Source organism: Lepisma saccharinum, chromosome 6, assembly GCF_977018435.1.
Source record: "Lepisma saccharinum chromosome 6, izLepSacc3.1, whole genome shotgun sequence".
NCBI classification, from domain to species: domain Eukaryota; kingdom Metazoa; phylum Arthropoda; class Insecta; order Zygentoma; family Lepismatidae; genus Lepisma; species Lepisma saccharinum.
The window spans coordinates 67,463,920-67,486,834 of NC_139234.1; the positions used below are offsets into that span (position 1 = coordinate 67,463,920).

At 37.5% G+C, this 22,915-nt stretch overlaps 1 protein-coding gene across 1 annotated transcript in view; it reads right to left on the minus strand.

Moving 5' to 3' along the window:
* LOC145989443 (cilia- and flagella-associated protein 298) overlaps positions 1-22,204 on the minus strand; it is an 80,515-nt gene extending 58,311 nt beyond the window's left edge. Inside the window, exons 1-4 of the mRNA XM_083124788.1 lie at positions 22,059-22,204; positions 20,310-20,545; positions 17,815-17,985; positions 12,208-12,423 (exon numbers count right to left, since the gene is read on the minus strand). Coding sequence (XP_082980914.1) covers positions 12,208-12,423; positions 17,815-17,985; positions 20,310-20,545; positions 22,059-22,197 — 762 coding nt within the window. The 5' untranslated portion in view covers positions 22,198-22,204. The remainder of the gene's footprint in view (positions 1-12,207; positions 12,424-17,814; positions 17,986-20,309; positions 20,546-22,058) is intronic.
* Positions 22,205-22,915: the final 711 nt, after the last annotated feature.

Genomic DNA, 22,915 nt, shown 5'->3' on the forward strand with positions numbered 1-22,915 from the left:
TAATGGAAAAATGTATATACGGAGAAGGACAGTGGTGTAAATAAAGGTTGTACATTAAGAGAAATAAGCGAGACGTAATTTCTTATCAACAGTGTGACATTTCTTGTCAACATGACATAACACATGTTACTGTGTGATTGACATGTACATATCCCTAGTAACTAAAAATAAAGCAAGCAAAGGGAGCACCCAGAAAAGCATCAATGTAGGACAATTCCAATATTGATTTCAATATAGTCAGCGCTCAAAGTGAGGGAGGTGGTACGTCCCAAGATAGTAAAACTTTTTGCAAAGCATGACACCCATCCCAACTAACCCCAAGGTTCGAGGCGTGAGCATTACGTTTAATGAAAATTTGCAAAATGGTAAAAATGTAATTAGAACAACTGAAAAAATATCACTTTTGGTAACAATACCTAAAAATCTCTTCTCTTCTTCAATGCTCTCATTTGTGTTAGTCTTGAGTAGCTGTAAGTCTATTTTGTGTTACAAGTATGTACACAACAACAAACGCTAGCCACAAAAACTTCGGAAAGAATTACAAGTAGATTGCCTATTAAGTGTAATGAGTCCATTGCTGAGATGAACTCAAGCTGATTTTTTACATATTAACTATTTATATGTAAAGACAATTTTTTTTCAGTGCACTTTACCAATATAAAATTTAGCAATATGAATAAGAAAATATCATGAAGAACTTGAATGTCTCTTAAGCACAAATTATTCCTTGTAGTCAGGTGAGTACAATAGGTTTTTGTCTCAGAAACTGTACATTTAAACAACTTTCGAAACCATGGTGTATATGAATTATATATTTATATTAATAACAAGTTAATAAAATGGCAGAATTGTGCACTAAATTACAGGCTATTTATGGACATCTGTATATTATTATTGGCAGTTTTATCGATAAACTGATACATTAGCCAATATGATTACTGTCTATATTAGATAATATGATAGAATATTAATTAATATCTACCATCTGTATTATACAGAATGGAAGGAAGGAACTTTATTAGGGTCAAATACTCAATCGAAGCCTGGTCATTCACTGAGAATATCTTAACTGTTAGAGTCGCTTTGTGTTCACTTGACTGAAATTAAAAACAAAATGGTGGTCTTATTGAACATGTGCTGCAGTAGGACAATTTTCCACTATGCATTCTCTATTGTGATACATATGTTTGTTCAAAAAGTTCTTTACAATAATATTGTTATACAACAATAAAATGGCAGATCATTTTGTGTAATTGTCAGTAGCCTGAGGTAGATTCCAGACACTCCTCTTTATTTCATAAATTGATGTTAAAATTATGGGGGCATAAGCACTTGTGTTATTTGCCCCCATCATCAGGGTTGCTGTTAGGAAACACAAGCCCTTGTGTGAACTATAAGTATGAGATCTTGTATTTTGAAAACAAGTGAAAATCTAGACATTTTTCATACCTCATAAAATTCTACACTAAAATTAACATGGTAATTAGTATTGCATAGTAATTAACCCCCTCCCACCCTGTGCAACAAATACATGTAGGAGCTAGCCCCTGTGACAGAGTGGTTAGCACATCGCACTACCATGCCAGGGGTCCCAGGTTCAAATCCTGGCCTGGGCGTGGATGTTTGTGAGTGTCAATTCATCAATTTCATCATATTATCCCCATCTTCGTAAATTAGCCAAAAGTGTCACAAAAAGCTTAGTAAAATAAAGCAAATCAATCAAAACATACACGTAGTATTTCCCACGAACTATTGACAAAATGTGGTAGCATGTAGAGAACATTAAGATAAACAACTTTTCTTGATAACTTTTTGTTAGTTCAGGCATTTCAATAGTACCAGTCCTCGAAAGGCATTACATTTTATACATGCACCATCATTGCCACTGACATTCATTTTTCTGTTTGATAACATCCTAAAGACATTAGTACTCTATGCAAACAGGATCATGCTAGCAGAGAAGACAACAGAATGAATCTCCTGAGTTAACCTTTCGCTCAACTCATGCACTGTTACTTATCCTATTTGACATTGTTGTATTAATGACCATGAAGCTTTTATTCAGAGATATTCAAATCCTGGTGGCGATCCTTTACTGTCTGTCCATGGCTTACTAAAGATTTTGTAATTTTCCCATAGAAAAAAATATTAGTGGCAACCATGAATGTGATGCATGGCTGCAAGCATAATGGATTAAAAATGATGTTTTTTGAGGGCTCACTGTGTCGAAATAAGATCTCAATGAACAAAACGTTAAGAAAATATGTATATAATTGTAAGCTTCCCAGTTGGCATATTGGTAATGTCATTGCCTTGTAATCAAAAAGTACTGGGTTTGATACCCAGTGAAAGCAAACAGTAGTTCTGATAGCACTTTAAATTATACGCTCAGCCCCAATTAGCCCATTTGTGCATAATGTTGATATAAAAACTCAAGAAACATGTAGATGGTGTTACTTAAATTCTTTACACAATGGTATCATGGAAGTATGAACATTTCAGATGGATGGTGCAGTGGAGAGAAATTCACCTGTATGAATAGCCAAGTTTTCATTCCCATTACCTAAGTCAAATTATAATGCAACATAACTTTCTTTCGGTAATGAGGGGGTGAGGTATTTTCTTTTTAAAATCATTTATTTATTTATGTTTGGGGAATAAAAGATCCGGTTGATAACAATTAGATGTAAGCAAGGTACTATATTTTTCCATGAAACTTACTGGTAGAAGTTATATTAATTTTGGTGGCCTTTGCCACCATCTGCTTGGCAACTCATTGCTTCACTACTGGGCTGACTGCTGTCGATGTTCACATCATGTGGAAAGTGCATAATTGCATGCATCTATTTGATTTTGGTGTCAATAATCTGAACATTGACAGTGGACAGGCACACCATGTTTCGCTCCCGCTATTACTACAACTTAAACCCAGTGCATACAGCAGATGAACTGGCTACGCTGGTGCTCCTAGGGGCATGCAGGGAAATGACAGGAACCGGAAGCCAGCCCAGCAGTGAAGCAACGAGTTCCCAAGCAGATGGTGGCAGAGGCCACTGAAATTAATAGAACTTCCACAGGTAAGTCCCATGGAAAAAGTTAGCAACTCGCATACGAGTCATTCCATGCGAAATCAACACAGCCTTTGAGCTGACCATCTCCGATTTTCATGAAATTTGGGGAGTTGAAACTATGCATGGAACTTAGTAACTATGAAAATTTTTAGTCTCGTGCGTCTTGTAATTGTTAAATTATTCAAGGTCAAAATTTGCAGAAATTGCCTTTTTTGAGCCCGCTTAGCTATACTAAATGTGCTGTAACTCCGCCCCTATTTCACCTAGGAAGCTCAAATAAAGCTTATTGTACAGGGAATTGAATAAGCTTTCCAGTGATATATAACAAGCCTACCTTTGGATAAAAATATAATTTTGTCACGTGACCTTGACTTTTGACCTTGAATATCTCAAAACATGTCATCACCAAAAATCGTGAAAAAAATATATTTGCTCCCTCATGCCATACTCTAAAACATATCAAAAAATCATTCTGGGACTGCCATGGGATCAGAAGATACAAAATAATATGTGTATCTATGTGTCTGATAAAAGCCTCATTACATGAACTATGACGAGTCAAAAGTCCCTTAACACCCCCTACAAAATGTAAAGGAGTTATCCTGGTCATGAAAGAAATATGTTAGACACAGGGAGATCTCTAGCCGTGTGTACCAAGCGCAGGTCCGGCATATTGTTGACCGCCATATTGAATTGTTGACCGCCATATTGAATTCAACGCAAACATTTCAAAGGAAAGGGGGTGATGTGATATATCAAATGAGGCTAGAATTTCACGAGAAATGAAGTGACGAAGGATTTTCCAACTAGAGGCCAGCATAGTCTGCATTTTACCTACCCACTGCCCGCTTGCCCGTGAGGACAGGTATACCTGCTAGCCTGCCCACGGCAACGAGTCGACTTGCGTCTTTACCCGGGTTCTTCGTCTTCCAGGCGCTCTGCGCTTACAAGGTAACTGGGCATTCAACAAGACCCGGGCGCCTGCAAAACCTGCTGGAAGGAAACAGCCCTCCGGCAGCGTGTCGTTCCAGGTGTTTCATCACCACGTGGACAGCTTCAGCCAGTGTTGCCTACTTACGTAGCTCGTAAATCCTACGAGGTCCTAGGAGGAGCTCTCTCCTCCAAGGAGAATTTATATACTTAGCGATTTCAGTTCAGCGTAAGCAGTTTTTATCTTATTGCCAGGAAATGCACGCAGTATTACAGCTTCATTTATTTAAATGAATGATCGAGCAAACAAAAATCTCCTCACTGAAAACTAATTGCTTTTCATTGCATGGTGCCTTAACCAGGCACGCAGTGGCGCAACCAGAGGGGGTAGGGTGCATTGCTCACAAGCTTGGACGGAAATTAAGTCTAGCGGAAGGGTCAGGGTGGGGGTCAAACATTAAAGTACAAGAAAAAACAGACTAGCAGAATTTAAGAGTAGCAGGGCTAAAGGGTACTCAAGATGGAATTAATTTTCATATTTTTCTTGCATTTTCCTTCCAGACGGCCAAGGGCACCTGCAGAGGGGGAATGGAGGGGTAATTGCAACCCCTTGATTTCAAATTTTATGAAAGTAGAAATATATTATAAAATATTATCCAGTCTCATCAAGTTCAATGCCGTAGCAAAGGGGTAGCGGGAGTCGGCCCTGAGCGCCGAACGATCTAAGTGAGAAAAGTTTTAAAACAGAGAATGCTATGGCGGCCCGTGATATTATTTGCTATTAATGTTGGTTTGTTACGAGTTGGATGAATTGATTATGTAATACGTCGCTCCATGTGAAAAGAAAATATTGTAGATGGAAATTTTACATGCCATATGTCTGTACATTCGGAATGCATTTATCATGCACTTTCTTTCTTTCAAAAACAGTTTGTGTGCTTGTTTGCCATTATTAGCTAATGTGAAATTGACGTGTTGAAAAAAAATATTTCTAATCCTCTGTTTCAACACAAATGCGCGTGAGAACCGACTTCTACCCCCTTTTTGCGTGATTTATGAGGATTATAATGCCTTTCATGCTACTTTATTACTATTATTGTGATTGTTCTTGTTGGCACGTTTATCCAAGTACTTGGCCCTACCCCCGAAACGAGGGTAATGGCAATGGCCCTGGCTGGCTACGGCCCTGGTGTTCGCAGTAGAACAGTGTGTTGTTCGACTCGCGACCTCAGCGTCGAACGTGACATGTTTCAGTCCTGTCCTATATCACTATATATACGTATATTGGTTGTTTACGACATATACTTATGGATCCTGTGCCACGGAAAACCTATTTCAATGTGTGTGTGTGTGTGGGGGGGTAGCAACATTCGTAAATCTCATTTCATTGGTGATGTGGCTTACGAAGCTTCGAGTTCCCTTTTTTAAGTAGTGAAAATCTATTGCAGTTGGCAACACTGCAGAACGGTGTGGGCCAGGTGCAGTTTCTACTCGAAGCAACTACGTCATGCAGAGGGAGGGGTCTGCAGTTGATGGAAAGAACGAACTGAGACCTACTAGGTATCGTAAGACTGCGGGTACCCGGCGGGTCTACAATGCCTGCCAGGAACAATCTGTGCAGGTGGGCATACAAGCTGCTCAAGCGAGGGTGTTGCGCAGGTTGCATGGCATTTCAGGAGCGATGTCTCGCGAACGGGTCTGCTCCAGGTCTTGTGCAGGCCTTTATTTCCAACGTATCTTACGCCAGCAAAAAGTTATACACATATCTTTCACTTACCATATATGCACATTATAATGTTGTCAATGTTCCTGTGAGCACACTCATTGACGTCTCTCACACTCGCATAGAACATTTGGTAATGTAGCATGTGCAACAACATCGCAAGCAGCAACTATGCCTTCTCTCAGATGGTCAATATCATGGACTTTTAGTGCATGCACCATTCTCTTCAAATGTTTCTGAAGGTAAAAGTCCTCCTAAGATGTTAGATCTGGGGAATGTGCAGGCCTTTTAATAGACCCCGTGTGCCCATCAATCTACCTAGAAAATTACCATGAAGAAATTGCGAAAATGTCTACATAGTGTGGTCACACTCTGTCCTGTTTCAAAACTCTCGAAAAGTGCCATATCCCGTAAGCAAGGGTGAAAAAACCTGTTCACTTAACAAATCCAAGAAGCCCTCACCATTTAAGGTTCCGTTGTTGAATATGGACCAACCATTTCCGTTCGCCATACATTATACCACATAATTAGCTTACCAGCAAGAACCATTCGACTGAGCAAATCACAGGTATTGCATATTATTTTTATTAACTTCACCGTGAACATAAAAATTTGCCTCGTCACTGAAGAATTTTTCATTCCAAAGGAAGTGTCACGTAATTGTTTGAGATACTTTTCCCAATATTCTTCACTATTCAACTATTTGGTGAATGTAGCTGATTAAAATCATATGCAATGGTGTGTATACTTCTTTCTCTCCCAAGATGTCAGCATGATCTCGATGAGTTCCTAACACGTTAGGAGCATTCCAATGCTTTGTTTTTAACACCTCGAAAAGGAGAAAATGGTTACAAGCATGCAGTAATAAATTTTTGCTGGTTAAATATATGTTGGAAAATCCTTCGTCACTTCATTTCTCGTGAAATTCTAGCCTCATTTGATATATCACATCACCCCCTTTCCTTTGAAATGTTTGCGTTGAATTCAATATGGCAGTAAACAATATGCCGGACCTGCGCTTGACACACACGGCTAGAGATCTCCCTGTGCCTAACATATTTCTTTCATGACCAGGATAACTCCTTTACATTTTGTAAGGGGTGTTAAGGGACTTTTGAGTTGGTGTTTTAAGTCCACTTTATGCACAGTAAGGCTAATCGGGACTGGACCTACAGTTTAAAGTGGGATCCGAACCACTTGTGCCTCCACCGGGTATCGAACCCGGGACCCCTTAATTACAAGGCAATGACGCTACCACTGCGCCATGGGGGAGGCCCTAAGGGACTTTTGACTCGTCATAGTTCATGTAATGAGGTTTTTATCAGACACATAGATACACATATTATTTTGTATCTTCTGATCCCATGGCAGTCCCAGAATGATTTTTTGATATGTTTTAGAGTATGGCATGAGGGAGCAAATATATTTTTTTCACGATTTTTGGTGATGACATGTTTTGAGATATTCAAGGTCAAAAGTCAAGGTCACGTGACAAAATTATATTTTTATCCAAAGGTAGGCTTGTTATATATCACTGGAAAGCTTATTCAATTCCCTGTACAATAAGCTTTATTTGAGCTTCCTAGGTGAAATAGAGGCGGAGTTACAGCACATTTAGTATAGCTAAGCGGGCTTAAAAAAGGCAATTTCTGCAAACTTTGACCTTGAATAATTTAACAATTACAAGACGCACGAGACTAAAAAGTTTCATAGTTACTAAGTTCTATGCATAGTTTCAACTCCCCAAATTTCATGAAAATCGGAGATGGTCAGGTTAAAAATTGCACATACCTGTGTTAATTTGGCATGGAATGACTCATACGTCTAACTATGACATTTATTTAGTTCCGAAATATGCATGACTAGATTAATTTCAAAATCTGCCCCTTCTCTCAGGGGTTTTCAATAAGTAAAAACAATAGCATCTCCAGATCTTTATTTATACATCAGATGCATATTTGTTTCACACAAAAGAGAATATGCTAACCAGTACAAGTTTCCCTGCCATGGTATATCCTATTATTTTCACCTTTCCTTAATTTAGCTACAACTGAAAATCCAAGATCGCAAGGTCAAAAACCCTGAAATTTGGCGTGTCTCAGCTTCAGGACAAACATTCACGGTGCCATTTCAAACAACAGACAAGAAATTCAACTGTGTTCTGGCAGAACTTTTTCATATCAGGACTTGCTGTCTCTATTTGAAACTTTGGTTTCCTTTTTCTATATTAGGTAAACCAATTACAAATGGAGCTGTATGGCTAATACACTTTTCATTTATTTTCTTCGAGATAAAGAACTGTAAAAATGAGACAAGGAATTGGAAGTGACAGCAGTCTTCAGTAATGTGACATCTAATAATGTCATTTAGATAAACTTTATATGCACAATTAGGGTGACCAGACACATACCTTCAAAAAAGAGGACAGAGCATGGCGAGAAAGGAGGACAAGGTCATGAAAAAGAGGACACAGCAAAAAATGGCAACACATTTGCCATTACTCAATAATTTAATCAATATAAAAAAATCTTACCAACATTATGCTCACAGATACTTTTCAGGTGATCTCTTTCAATAATTTCCTCTTAGCTTTAAGCAAAGAAAGCAATCTTCTAATCTGTTATTTAACAAGCGACAAAGAATATCTACAATTTGAAGCAAAGAATATTACTCCCTTTTGAATTCTTAGATATTAGAATGAAATATCCCCACAAGTGACTGCAAATGTAACAAGTAAGATTTGCTTTAACTTATTTCCAAAAACCAAATTAAAATTTTAGGTAAATTAGATTGGGTAGAGAAATATGATTTTAATGGCACGAACATTCCTAGCACTCTTTCAACAGCAGGGGAAAGTGACATCCACCTTACACTTTACCCATATTCGTTTCTTCCATCTTTTACAGCTGGATATTTTCTTGCAAGATCATTGTTGAATTTACACTTTTGCTTCGTTATTTCATGAAAGTAAATATTTCTTTACAATCAAAATTCTCACTACGCGTTTCTGTATCGCGTATGTATAACTCAAAAAGGAACTGGCTGACCTCCATGGCAGAGTGGTTAGCACACTGCCAGCGATCCCGGATTCGAATCCCAGCCTGGACATGGGTGTTCTTTCAGAGTGTCCCTTCATCAAAATCATCATATCATCACTCATACCAATCTTCACGATTAGCCAAAAGTGACAGAAAAGCTAAGTAAAATAAACCAAATCAATCAATCAATCAATCGAAAAGAAACTACATGCGTTCCAGCAGTCTCAGGAGGCAAAGCAACGAATTAGAATAATACTAATGACTAGGGTGCAGAATTTTGCCTATTTGCCTTTTTTATGCCTTTGTAGTAAAACATAGAGCCTAACGTTTAAGGTTCATTTCATGGTGTTTCTAGTCTGAAAACACATTTTTATAGTGCCTATAAATGCCAAGTTTGAGGGTTAGTGCCTATTTTGCTTAGTGTCAAAAAATGTCTATTCTGCAATTTTCGCATACTTGAGCTTTTTTACGTGTCTTTGGCTTTTCCCACATTGAAAGATATAAGGCTTTGTTGATGTTGTACTGATTGAAATCTGGTATTTGCCAGATTTGAGGGTCTCAATTGGAACATCATTTTAATTATAATTTTTCATTATGGTGAAAATTGTTTTTATTTTCATTATTTGTTCAAATTCGCACAGTCATTAGCACAAGCTCTTTTTGTGAGAATTACTTTAACTGACGATTCCCGCAAATGTGAATTTCAATCAAAAGAAAAAGAGTATTAATAGTTTGTTAACAGTTAGCGCACTTTTATGTATAAACTGAAATGCTAATGCAGTATAACTGTGCATTGTAAGAAGAAAACTGAAATAAGTTCACATTCAGTGCTTACTTTAATGTTTTTTTAATTTTTGGGTGCCTTTTCAGTGCCTTTTTAAGTGCCTATTTTCATCATTTTGGTGCCTATTTGACTGCCGAGGTTTTTAGTGCCTATAAATCCAGTCCCTACTAATGACTCAGTCGGGAAAGTGATTGTGTTCAGTTCCCAGATGCTAGGTGAGCATTGTTCGAATACTTAACGTGCCCCAAGTCATAGGCTATGCCTTAAATTATAATTGTTATGTGTGAAAGGATTCTCAATGCAGCACATTTACTATGGTCAATTATATACTTTTTCTTCCCCAAAAAAGGAGGGTATTTAGCGATTTCTAAAAAATCTGCCTGGATGCCAGACAGACACATAAAAAGGAGGACATGTCCGGACAAAAGAGGATGTCTGGTCACCCAATGCATAATCCACTCACCTGGGATTACAATCGGAACTACGAGGGCTATTTTTTTTTCAACCTCCGATAGGGCATGAAATCAATACCACAGTGAATAGAAAAATGGGTTTATTGACAAATGTTACGTACACGTATCATCAACTTTTCAAGCATACACCAAGAAGATTCAGACATTTTTTGTACCGATGCACCAGCTTTCCAATACCCTCTGCAAAAAAAGGTGCCGCCTGTCTGTTGAGCCAGGTCTGCACGGTGTCCCGAAGCTCCTCATTGGTGTGGAAGCACCGTCCTCCCAATAACTTTTTCATCGCCGGGAAAAGGTGGAAGTCACTCGGCACCAGGTCTGGGATGTAGGTAGGGTGAATAAACACTTCCCAGTGGAATCGTTGAAGGTCTTGGGTTGACACAGCAACATGTTGTCGGGCATTGTCATGAAGCAAATGCCTCCGTCTGTTCTAGATGGCTCTGCATAGTCTGTGCAATGTCTCACAGTATGCAGCCGCATTGATTGTGGTCGCCTGCTCCATAAAGTCAACCAGTAAGTAACACACTCGCACTTGGCGGGAGAGTCGATTGTAGCAGACATCTCTACGCACCCGTCGTTCAGCTTCAACTGAAGCATTGGCCTTGGCAGTGGTGGTGGTAGTGGCAGGGGAGACACCAATCACGCTGCATGATGCCCCGCTTCCTAGCGTTTCACGGGCCACCTGGCGGTGCCATCAGAGGTCGAAAAAAAATAGCCCTCGTAATTTTACACTAATTTTAAACTAATTGATTGTGGTCGCCAAATTAGTGTAGTTCTGCCCACTTTATTCTTGCATACTGTAATGCACACTTGGTTGCTGATCAGTTGTGGCAGAAGGATTTATTCTTTCATGTGATGATCGTTGTTGCCAACTTGATTTTGTAAAGTCAGATATGATCCTCTTGCCATCCTAAGGTCAACCACACATAAGATCAGACACGACGAGTCTTTCTTGTTGTAAAAGGATTTACAATAGTCTCTTATGGAAGATGGAACACCAGACGAAACATTTCACTCAAGTCACCTTGCAACAGGTTGTGACAGTTTGCAACAAAAAAATAAAGATCTGTGAAATTTGGTCTCGCATTGAGCAGCTTGTGACAAAATGATCTGCGCATGCGTGAATCAATTCACTTCAGGCACAGACCCCCAATTACAGACTGGAAAAGGGGGCAACTTGAAGCCAGGAATTAAATGTAGTCATTGAATATTACATTAAATGGTTAATATTATAATTTCTAACCAAGTATTTCCTAGAAATATATTCAATTCACAATACATAAATTGATACATTAATTCCACATACACATTGATACATTGATTTTGCTGTTATCTGCTTTCCAAATTATAAAAGACAGACCTACACCTACTGCGTACATGGACAAAAATTGCGATCAGATTTTACATTACAAACAAAATGGCTTGTCTTGCAGCATCATGTCATGATGCATTGCATCGTGTTCTGTCAGATTCGGTGTGCAGCTGGCCTAAGCATTTAAAATTGCAAAATATTCACCTGAATGTCACATGTTGAAATCCAACTTCTACATCGAGAATATTTATCTTACTGCCTGTTAAACACATGTTTTGTCATATGCACATTCTTATAAAATGTGTTTTACAGTTGTACATCAGCAATTCATCTAACTGTTCTTGTACTCAGTACCAGTAATATGTCTGTTTAACAACATGATTTTCACATGTGAAAAATTCTTTAAACACGAGTTTTATATACATTCATCCCTCCTTACAGGAATCCGCAACATTGGAGTGTTTAGAGTAGACACATCTCACTTCATGCTTTGACAAGATTGGGAGGAAGACAAATTTTGTGTATGTTTCTTAATGTCAAGAACTGTAACTGTGTTTGTGCTATAATTTGTATTTAAAAAATAAACTTTCTCTGCTTTTACTATTATTAAACTAACTAAAACTTTGCATGAGTTAATCAGAATAGTTTTTCACTATACAGTAGCATGTTATTTTGGTCAAATAAGCTTCAACTACCACATTCCATAATGAATGGCGGAGCCAGCGTTGTCACTTTGTCTAAGCAAACGTAATTGTATCCATGGTTTGTGGAGCAGCAATGTCTGTGTAACACATAATTTTCACATGCCCATTAGCAGTCTTTATGATCTGATCTGCAAACATATCAACACACTAAATTTAACAAATGCTCTTCACTTACCTTGAGCTCTTCCTGACGCCTGTATGCATGCAGCATCATCAGCTTCCTCTCTTCTTCATTCATAACTGGCTCTCGCCCTGGGGTTCCTTGTCCTCGCTTTTGAAGTTTCAAAATCACTTTAGTTTTCTCATTCTTTCCAATATAGTCCCATAATTTCTTCCCTCGTTGCATCTGCTTTCCACAGAACCACAATTGGGCCATTGACAGTTCTATAACCTACAATGTAAAACACAGAAATATGATGTTCTTGTACTAAAATATATTTTGACGTTTGCAAAAATTTCAGATTGCAGTCATGCTAATGAGTCACAAAACTACAGTTCCAAATTTGTCCCACCCTAACCTGTATAGGGTCCTGCACCATGGCCCTGCAGTCCAAGACATCAAGCTTTGGGCTCCAACTTAAGGACACATGCTGGTTCAAGTCTCCTGGAGCAAAGGATAACAGCATTTTTCCTAGATTTCGAACAGTGCATGGGACAGGAGGCCCTCTGCAATCGTGAGGAAATTGGGGAGCTACGAATGACTAGAAAAAGACAGCCATGGAAAACCTACAACAATAACTGGGGATTCGTCGTGCTGACCACAAATGGTTGGTAGATCGCCCATCCCTGCTGAGGCATGTGATAGTGAAGTCTTCAGTTGGTAGATAGACCTTGGCCCTCACAGGCTGTTTTGCAACAGGCATTTGTTGTTATTATGTAATCTGTGCAGGCCCTTCATGTTAATGCACAAATATATTTTGAAACAATATTTAGTACATTATGGATTTGCCTAATGCTAGGGATGTACAGTGGGATCCATGAGTATTACCTTGCAAATTGTCCACCACCATATTCGTGCACTGTATTTGACCCAATAAAAGCTTCAAGAATTAAAGTAAAACTCAAAAGAAGCTGCTGACAACGACAACTTCTGCACCCATCGCTTAAAACATAGGATGCAAGAGAAAAATTAATGAAAATAGTCATGCATAATTTGCACGGTAATACTCATGGTACTTGTATGAATATTGTACAATGCTGGTAGACTGATATAAAGTTTTCCAATCCCCATAAAGCAACAATCTGATATGAAATACAACATTTTTAATTGAAATCAGATATGACTGATGAGTTTTGTGTTTGGAAAAGAAAACAAAGAACTAATGAACTTTTTTGTGAACTCTTTTAGTACAATTATTATATTTTCTCAGCATTTTGGTGCTACAGACATGCATCTTTCACAAGAAATATATCAAAGTGAGGAAAAATAATCACAGCAGCAACATAGGCAATTGAAAATCATTAAATATTATTTCTGGTTTGGTTAAGAAACCAAAAATATAAAATATTAATTTGGTGCATAATGCTCAAGGACACTTCGATACATTATACATACTTGAACACATCAAAAATGCAGTTGTGTGTGGTTTTCTTCTTCTATTCTGATAATCAGAATATTAAAATAGCTGCCATTTAGTCACAAAATGAAATTTTGACTCACAATATTGGTGCAGAATTAATGAAAAGTGCACATTTTTCATAATTCCTAAGTTATTGGGAGGCCTCAACACGCAAGATATGCACACTCCAGAAAAGTATTCACAAGTATTAATGATTATTAAATTCAAAACTTGTTATTTTTAAAATCAATGCCATTGGAATGCAATTATTAGTCAATGAATCAATTCCATCCAAGGTGGATTGACTTAAATAAGGTGATCACTTTAAATAAATAATTTATAGAATAATGTACATAAGGAGTTGGTAGAAATCAGAAACACTTTTAGTGAAAGTACATTAATCTCGTAATCATTTCATGGTGTATATTAGGCTCTAAGATAGGAAAATAAAGGAAATAAAATATATGTACTGATGGTGTGAAGCTGATACGAAAGAAAATGTGAACACACATTTCTCTTGATTTAAAATTCAGTAATTTTTATAGGCAAAAATAGCAAACATTTTGTGTAGAAAAATATACAGAATACTAATCATGTTAAATGAAAAATAGTATCAATATCATTAAACTGTAAATAAACATGGCAACTGATATTTTTCAAACTATCATTAAAAAATCTCCAAATTTCAGCTACATAGACTAAAAATATTTAAGTTAATGTTTTAACACTAGAACCGTGGGCTTTCTTTTATAACTAGAACCGTGACAGTGGTCAAATTGACCGCCATGGAAAAAGTAGGTTATATTTATAGTCTTGTTTGTTAATATTTTTTTTAATTGTTTCAGTACACATCTTTAATTTCACAGAAAGGAATACATGACCCCGTTCTTGTTTTTACAAACATGAATACAAATAAAAATTACAATTATTTCATGCAATAACAATAAATTTACTTATTTGGCATCATCTGCAATGCAATTGGTGGTGCAGTATTTTTTAACAATTTTTACACATTTTCCACATACTGCTTTTCCACACTGCTCACATAGGTCTCCTCCTGTCTTGTTTCTGCATTTGGATGTTTGGCACTGTCAACGCTGTCGTTTTCCTGGAGGCTCATAGGAGACAATCTGTAGATTGGGCTGTGGGATTCTGTTGCTTCCTTGTCAGAGTTCTTCAGAAAGTTTCATCAGGAACATGTGACGACCAAAATTTTTGCAAGTTGTACTCTTGTACAAAATATATGCATTGAGAGCGGCTACGTCCAAAATGTTGTAGAACACATGAATTGGCCATCTTCGCGATGGTGGTTTTATGGAAAATTTACGAGCCATCTGATCGACTACATCTACACCAAACTTTGTGCTGTTGTAAAAGCTGACAGTTTCAAGGAGTTTCTTTACACCACCACCAATACACATGTTTGAATGCATGGAACTGAGAATTAGAATGTTTTTGTTTCTTTTTCCTTGGTACACAGAGAGTGTGCTGTCAGCACTACTCAGAAGAACTGTAGAATACTGTTCTAGTAGAGATGATTTTACTTGCTGAGGCACTTCTTTTCTTGAATGTCTTATTGTTCCTACCAACGTAGTGTTCTTAGCTTTCAGGGTTTCAGAGAGTTTACTTGACGTAAAGAAATTATCTGTTGTGACATTTCTTCCTTTTCCAACAAAGGGTTCCATCAAGCGAAGTACAACATATTCTGCAACAGGCTGATCTGCTGGGTGATCTTCATCTTTACCCAAATAAGGGAAACCATTTATCAGGTACTTACTGTCGACATCAACTGCAAGCCAGACTTTAATGCCGAACTTCTCTGGTTTATTTGCCATGTATTGCACAAATCTACACTTAACTTTTGTAGGAAATAGCTGTTCATCTACAGTGATGTATGCTCCTGGTATGTAATTTCTGCCACAATTTTCAATAAAACAATTCCATATTTCGGACACATGCGCAAACTTGTCACTTTTTATGCGTTCGGACCTTGTTGTTTTATGATCAAAGTGCAGATATTGCATTATTTCATGAAAAAATGGTGGTGCCCAGGTACTGTCCCACAAACTGTCTAATTCAAGACTTTTCGCACAATGTGTTCCGCAAGCATACAAAATTGTGATAAATGAATCAATTTCCTGTAATGTAACAGACCAGTCATTTCCTCTAGTTTGACGATGAGCTTCTTCTTTAGTGCAGGATTTTATGTGACGAAGCATTTTCTCATTCACAAAGACACCATGCACTTGAAACCTTTCCTTCAAGGATATTTCGTTTAACAAATCCTGACGGGCCAGGCTTTTCTTGTAAAACATTATGTGCTGAATGCCTACCAGGAACATTTAAATGGGCATCAATTACAGTCCATTCGCTTCCATCTCTAGCACTGTATTTCATTCCAGATAGAAAAGGAGACTCACCTGGAGACACTGTGGTTTTTCTTTTTGTCTCCGTTGAACTGTAGAAACAGGTGCTGCTTTGTTTTCTTCATCTTCTGACGAATGGATCAATTCAATGTCTTGTTCTAGTGGAACAAAATCGGGATCCCCTTCACTTTCACCTCCATCGGAATTGTCAGCATCTATGTCCTGAATTGAGTCTAAATACTTTGATATATCTTCAGCTGATAGTCCACGTTCAGCCATTTTTAGAGCACAATAATCACTCACATGTGCGAGAAACAAATATCAAGAAAAGACGACAAACAAAGAGTGTGCTTGCAAAGTTTCGCAACTCCCTATTCGGCTCAAACAAAGAGGTTGAACATTCACCTGTAAGCTGCTGCCACCTAGTGATAAATCTAATAAATGACACACCAGGTGGCACTAGCTTGAAGGCGAACTTTGTAATACATTTCCCGAAAGGAGGTTTGCATTTTTGTGTTTACCTTTGCATAAAAAATGGAGGGTAATGCACAGCGGTCATTTTGACCGCTCCCACGGTTGGAGGTATTTCGATTAATAACTACATAATAAATTAATTTTTAAAATTTTTAAATCAAAAATATATTCTCAACGTAAAAAGAACATAAGTTAAGGAATTTCAGATGATTCGAAAATATATTAACGTCTTTACAGCAATTTGAAATTCAACAGCGGTCAAAATTACCGCTTCCACGGTTCTAGTGTTAAGTTACAATTGTAGAGTACATCCAGAATGTTTTATTTTCACTGGAATAAAAGTTACTGAAATTTTTATAGTTTCATTAACACTCTAAATAAACATTTCTATAGTAGGGACAGCATCAGAAACAGAAAACTGTATATTTGTACATTTTTTATTTGGTTTAATCAAACTGTTCAAGGATTTTACTAGAAAAAGCCTTTCTTTAAAAAATATATATGGTGCCAAAAAACATACAAGCAATTTTAAGCATTTTTAAAAAATAAAAAAATAAAAATTGATTTAAATTTTAAAAAATAAAAATTATTTTTAAATAGAAATCATGATTTTTATCCAAACTGCTTCCATCGCAACTTTATACACTAACAATACCATTTAATTATTTTTTTATTCCTCCCAGATATCTTGCTGTTAGCTTATAATAAGATCTCACGTATTTCTATTCGAATTATGAGGGGGGCTGAAAAGTTTGTGGCCTTTCCACAATATCTGCAATTTTGTCAACGTCCCTGTAGAGTTGGTGTTTTAAGTCCACTTTATGCACAGTAAGGCTAATCGGGACTGGACCTACAGTTTAAAGTGGGATCCGAACCACTTGTGCCTCCACCGGGTATCGAACCCGGGACCCCTTGATTACAAGGCAATGACGCTACCACTGCACCATGGGGGAGGCCCGACGTCCCTGTAGAGAGAGAGAGAGATTTCCTAGCACAATGTGTCAATTTGCAGGTCATTTTCTTTTTAATTTTTCTTTTCTTCCAGTTACTGAAGGAACTGTGGTGGAGAATAATCTGCAAAGATATTCTGTTTTGTAGGACAATGCTCCGTCACACACGACTGGGAAGACACTGACTATTGCAAATGCATGGACCATCCACCCTACTCACCAGACCTTGCTCCTTTTGACTATTACCTATTTCCCAACCTTCAAGGACACAGAAATTTCGCAAGGATTCAGAGGATAAAGCAGCATCAGAGCAGTTTTTTGCAGACCAGACTTCTTGGTCAGACCAAGAACTTTTCGGCTGCCCTCGAAATAATACTACCACTGGTAAAGTTGCAGTGTAGATAAAGAAAAGGCTCATAACTTTAGTTCTCACCTCTAAAGATGAATGAGTGCCACTTAGATCCTCGATATTTTCAAATTCGTGGCGAATAGGGTCATGAGGTGGTAAATTCATTGGGTACACAATCATAACAGCCCCTCGGAGAATATCTAAAGCCTGTTTAATTGTTCTTTGGGTAAGGGAAACTCCAGCTTCAATCTGTTTCTGCAAATAAATTAAACAATAATTACAAAATTGCACTCTACTTAATTTTCATGTATTCATTACGTACTCTGTTAGCAAATTAACATGGCCTGACCATAACAGTAAGTAGCAACATTAATGAAAATAAAATTCATATGGCTTCAAACCTCAATGTAATATTTTGTTAATAATTCACTATAATCATTTATTAATGTTTGAGATTTACTAATACAATTGAGCCATCTAGATACCTAAGATGGTATATGTTTCAGAAATATCGGGAAGGTTTTTTGCATAAATGTGTCCATTTGTGTTACAAAAATAATTTGTTTTGTAATAACATTTATTATTTTTCAAGATTAAATTGTTCTTTTTATATTCAATTATGAAAATGAAAACAGAATAACTTGCATTTGTGACCAAGTCAAGAAGATATACTATATAAAAGGTGAAAAGTTAGTTTAACACAACATACTTTGTAAAAAATTACCAATATAAGTAAAGTAATGTCCAGGGCTCGAAAAATTTTCCATGGCGACTAAAAATTTCAGCCTGGCGACTGTGATCTCTTGCTGTAATATTGCAGTTTTTTAAGTTTGCATGTACGAAATTCTGAAAATTCTAAGTTCAAATTGCAGTACAGCATAAGTTAGCAAATAATTGTTTTTATCTACGTTGTAAACATTCCATAGAATCAGTAACAATTTCTTACTCTTTGTCCCCCAACCCCCTTTTTCCCATTTTCTCACATGATTTAGCGATGTTGTCAATATGGTGATGCTCAGCATCTTACAGATTGATTGATTTGCTTTATTTTACTTCACTTTTTTGTCACTTTTTTGTCACTTTTGGCTAATTTGCGAGGGGATGAGTGATATGATGAAATTGACGAATGGACACTTGCAAACATCCATACCCAGGCTGGGATTTGAACCTGGGACCCCTGGCATCGTAGCACGGTGCTAAACACACGCCACGGGGGCCAGCTCAGCATCTTACAGTATGTACAATTGCTAGTAGGTGGTTTCCTGGTGCCTGATCCTCAGAGCTCGCACCTAGCTCTGACGAAGATTTTTTCAAACACTGCTAATGTCTTCATTTGTTTGCTAACATGTTTTGACTTCAATGTCCCTGTCATTCTTGTCCAAGTCTACATTGACAGATGATGTGCATGTTTCACTGACCAGCAGTGGGGGCGATTAGGGGGGCGGGGGGGCAGAGATGGGGGCAACTGTCCCCCCAGTTTTCGCCACTTTGGCCCCCGCACTATGCTAAATCTTACCTACAAAGGGAAATATACTGTCTTTGCCCCCCTAGTGACTGGTAAACTCAATTAATGATGTAGAAAGCAATGCTAAGCACTACTTCAAGTCCTTTTGTTCTGTCCTGTACCAGTATAGTGGTAGGTGCAAAATACAACACTGAAGAAGATGAAAGATAGGAGAGACTCTGTGATAACGTTTCTGGTTTGTGGGTCAAGGAATCTGAAAGTCAAAATGAATCTGAAGTAAAATTATGCAAATCGTTGATTGATTGATATTGAATTTAAAATTTTGGGAGTGTCAGCACTTAGGCTATTTTGCTCCCGTCACATTATACGGGGGCCAGCCCCTTATCATTACAAATAACAACTCTAGCGTTGCATAACTAAAAATGTTAAAATGTTCTGACTTCTGTTAAAAGCTGAGGCCGTAAACGGGCACTCAGCACACACAAGGACAACAAACAGGACAACACACACAAAATTATACTGGCCATAGTGCCAGTCGCCAGAGCCTCGTTAGTCTTTAGTCCAGGGTGCACTACGTGGAAGTGAGGTTGACTTTTGGGCGCCTACGTTATGCAAATCGTGTTGTTAAATGAATGGATGAATGATTTGATTTATTTTACTTCGCATTTCTGCCACTTTTGGCTAATTGTGAAGATGAGTATGATTGGTGATAAGATGAAATAGACGAAGGGACAATCACAAAACATATGGACAGCAAACAACACAAGCCCCACAGAGGATTATACTGGACATGAGCCCAGATGCCAGAGGCTCGCTAGTCTGCAAAATTGCAGTCCAGGTGGAAGTGAGATTGATATTTGGGTGTCTTGAGAAAGGGTCACCCCCTTGTAATGTTAAAACATGTGGTTACAAGAAATTCAATACATGATCTCGTTTTTACATCATTTGTCAAATATTTGGTGGTGTAATACAAGTCTTGTTTACACTGGAAATTTAGGTGTGACTGTGGCTTCAAACAAGAATGACCATTGTTAATGTGAAACAAGCTTTAAAGCATTCTAGAATCTGCAGTTACTTTCATGCACACTACTTGTGAACTTGCAATGATACTTACTTTTGAAACTAATGCTTTTGCTTCTTCAATGGTTTTCTTTATAATCTCTCTCATTTTCTCATTGGGCTGGCGGCCATTCCTTCTTCCTATATCATCCTTGTTGAAAGTCCATCCTCCACTCGGAACACATTTTTCTCCCCAGTCATCAAACAAATGCAATTCTTCTATCTGTTCATCTGTTAAGCCTATCATATTCGGAGGCAAGAAGGTCCCATGCTCTGCCAAAAGTTCCATTTCTGCATATTAAAGAGATAAATATTGGGCATCAGTACATGGTCATAAAGAGATGGCTGACAGAAATGGTATTACAGGATTAGGCAAAAGTTGCTCAATGCCCTTATAAAATAGAATTCAGTTGTGCATGACATGATAGAAATAGCTGTGGACCTGTTCAATGGCCTCCATGATATCCAAATTTAACACCATCAGATTTCTATCTTTGGGGGACATTTAATGGCAATGCAGTGAAGATTCCCGATTTAACCATGACTTCCCAACTATGCTCTGCAGAGCACTTCTTGTGTTAATTATGTGTTGCCTGGCCTCTTTATATATGATCTGTAAGGAAAGTTCCTCAGCATCGTAAATACAAATTTTGCAATTATCTTTTAAAAGCTATTCAGTCTTGTTGTGTCTTTGTAACTTGGTCCCTTACATTGAAAAAGGAACATAAATTAAGAGTATTTGAAAATTAAATCCTTAGAAAAATATTTGCACCTAACAGGAATGAGGAGACAGGTGAGTGGAGAAGTTTACATAATTTAGAACTGCATAATTCGTATTCATCTCCAGATATTATTAGAATGGTTAAATCAAGAAGACTTAGGTGGGAAGAGTTTCCAGGATTCTTGTTGGGAAATCAAATGGTAAGAGACCTGTAGGAAGGCCAAGATGAAGATGGAGGGATAACGCTGAGATGGACCTAAAGGAAATCGAGATGGAAAAGATTGGATTGTGTCTTTGTAACACTTGCCTCATCTGCATATGCCACATTGCTAGAGTAGCTTTCATATGCATTACAGAATGTGTCACTCTAACATAAGTGAGTGCAAAGGCAGATTATGGTGGACAGTGGAATAGGTAAGTGCCTCCCTCCCCCTCCTTCCAAGACATCTTAAGAAATGCCATCATTCCTCCCTCAACCATTGAAATAAGCGATTCCTGTCTCCTTTTGTAACCAAAGTCAAGGGACACCCCCACGCCTTCCCAGATATGTGTAAAATTAAGTGTAAGGCTTTGACCAAGTCATTAAATCGTGAATGCCTTCTCCCACCTTAAACATAAAGAAAGGGCTATTACATTTCTCTCTCAAATTAAGTAATCACTCACAGAGGTAACACCAAAAATTCGCAATAAACCTAGAATGAACCTAGTGGTTGAGAACTCTAAAATGATCACCACTGGTTTGAAGAGCTACAACATCCCTTTCAACATAATTCAGTAAAAACTCCAAAAGTTACACATTCATAAATTTCTTCGCTTTTAGAAATTGGATAAATAATAAAACAACAGAAAAGTAGAAAACATTCCCTTCCCCCTTCAAAAGAACTAATGGAAATGTATGCACTGTGTAATTTGTTTTTAAGTGGATAAAAAAAAATCATACTTCAGAGGTATGTTTAAAGGAAGTTGTGGACCACTGATGTAAACACTAGATGAAATCAGAAAAAAATTGTCTAAATATTACTACCCTCTGCTTACTACAACCTTCAAAATAATACTTTTACAACACATTAATATAATACTTACCGCTAACTATTCGGCTAATCTTAAGTCTTCCATTATATATTACTGTGACATCCGTAAGCACTTCTTCAACTGGTGTATCAACAGTGGTTTTGAATAGAAACTGACTTTCATCGCCTTTTTTAATATGTAGCTTCACCATGTTTTATCTCCTACAAAAAGTAAAATAAATGGACAACTTTAGAAATCATAGTCTTATAAAATTATATTATGAATTCTTCAATGTAATAAACAAAAACAAAATACAAATAGTTGTCATGAGGAGAATAAGATTCATGTGATTGAATTGGAACATAGAAACCTGTATGACATGATTGATTGATTGATTAATTTAGTTTATTTTACTTCGCGTTTTGTGCCTCTTCGCTAATTTGCGAAGATGGGGATAAGTGATGAAATGATGAAATTGATGAATGGACATTCACAAACAACCAAGCCCGACCAGGATTCGAACCCGGGACCCTTGGCGTCGCAGCGTGATGTGCTAACCACTCGGCCACAGGGTCAGGCCTATATGACATGTTCCATACATTTACTTTAAGATGCCTTTCTCTAAGACTAAATTGTTGTTCCAATACCTAGGGTGGTCATAATATTTTGATCCAAAATGGGATGTCTCAAGGAAGTCAGTTTACCTCCTCCTGAAAAATTGGCAATCATAAAACTATTATTATTATTAGTTAAAGTAGAGATCACATAAATGATACATTATAAACAACAAATAAAATATGATCTCCCATCAAAAGAATATTTGTGAGCTCAGTATGACTTATATGGTGTTTCTCCTCTATCAGCCTTTGCTTTTACAGAAGGTCGTTTCACGTCCATGGTAACAAAGTTAGAACCCACCTGACCTTAAG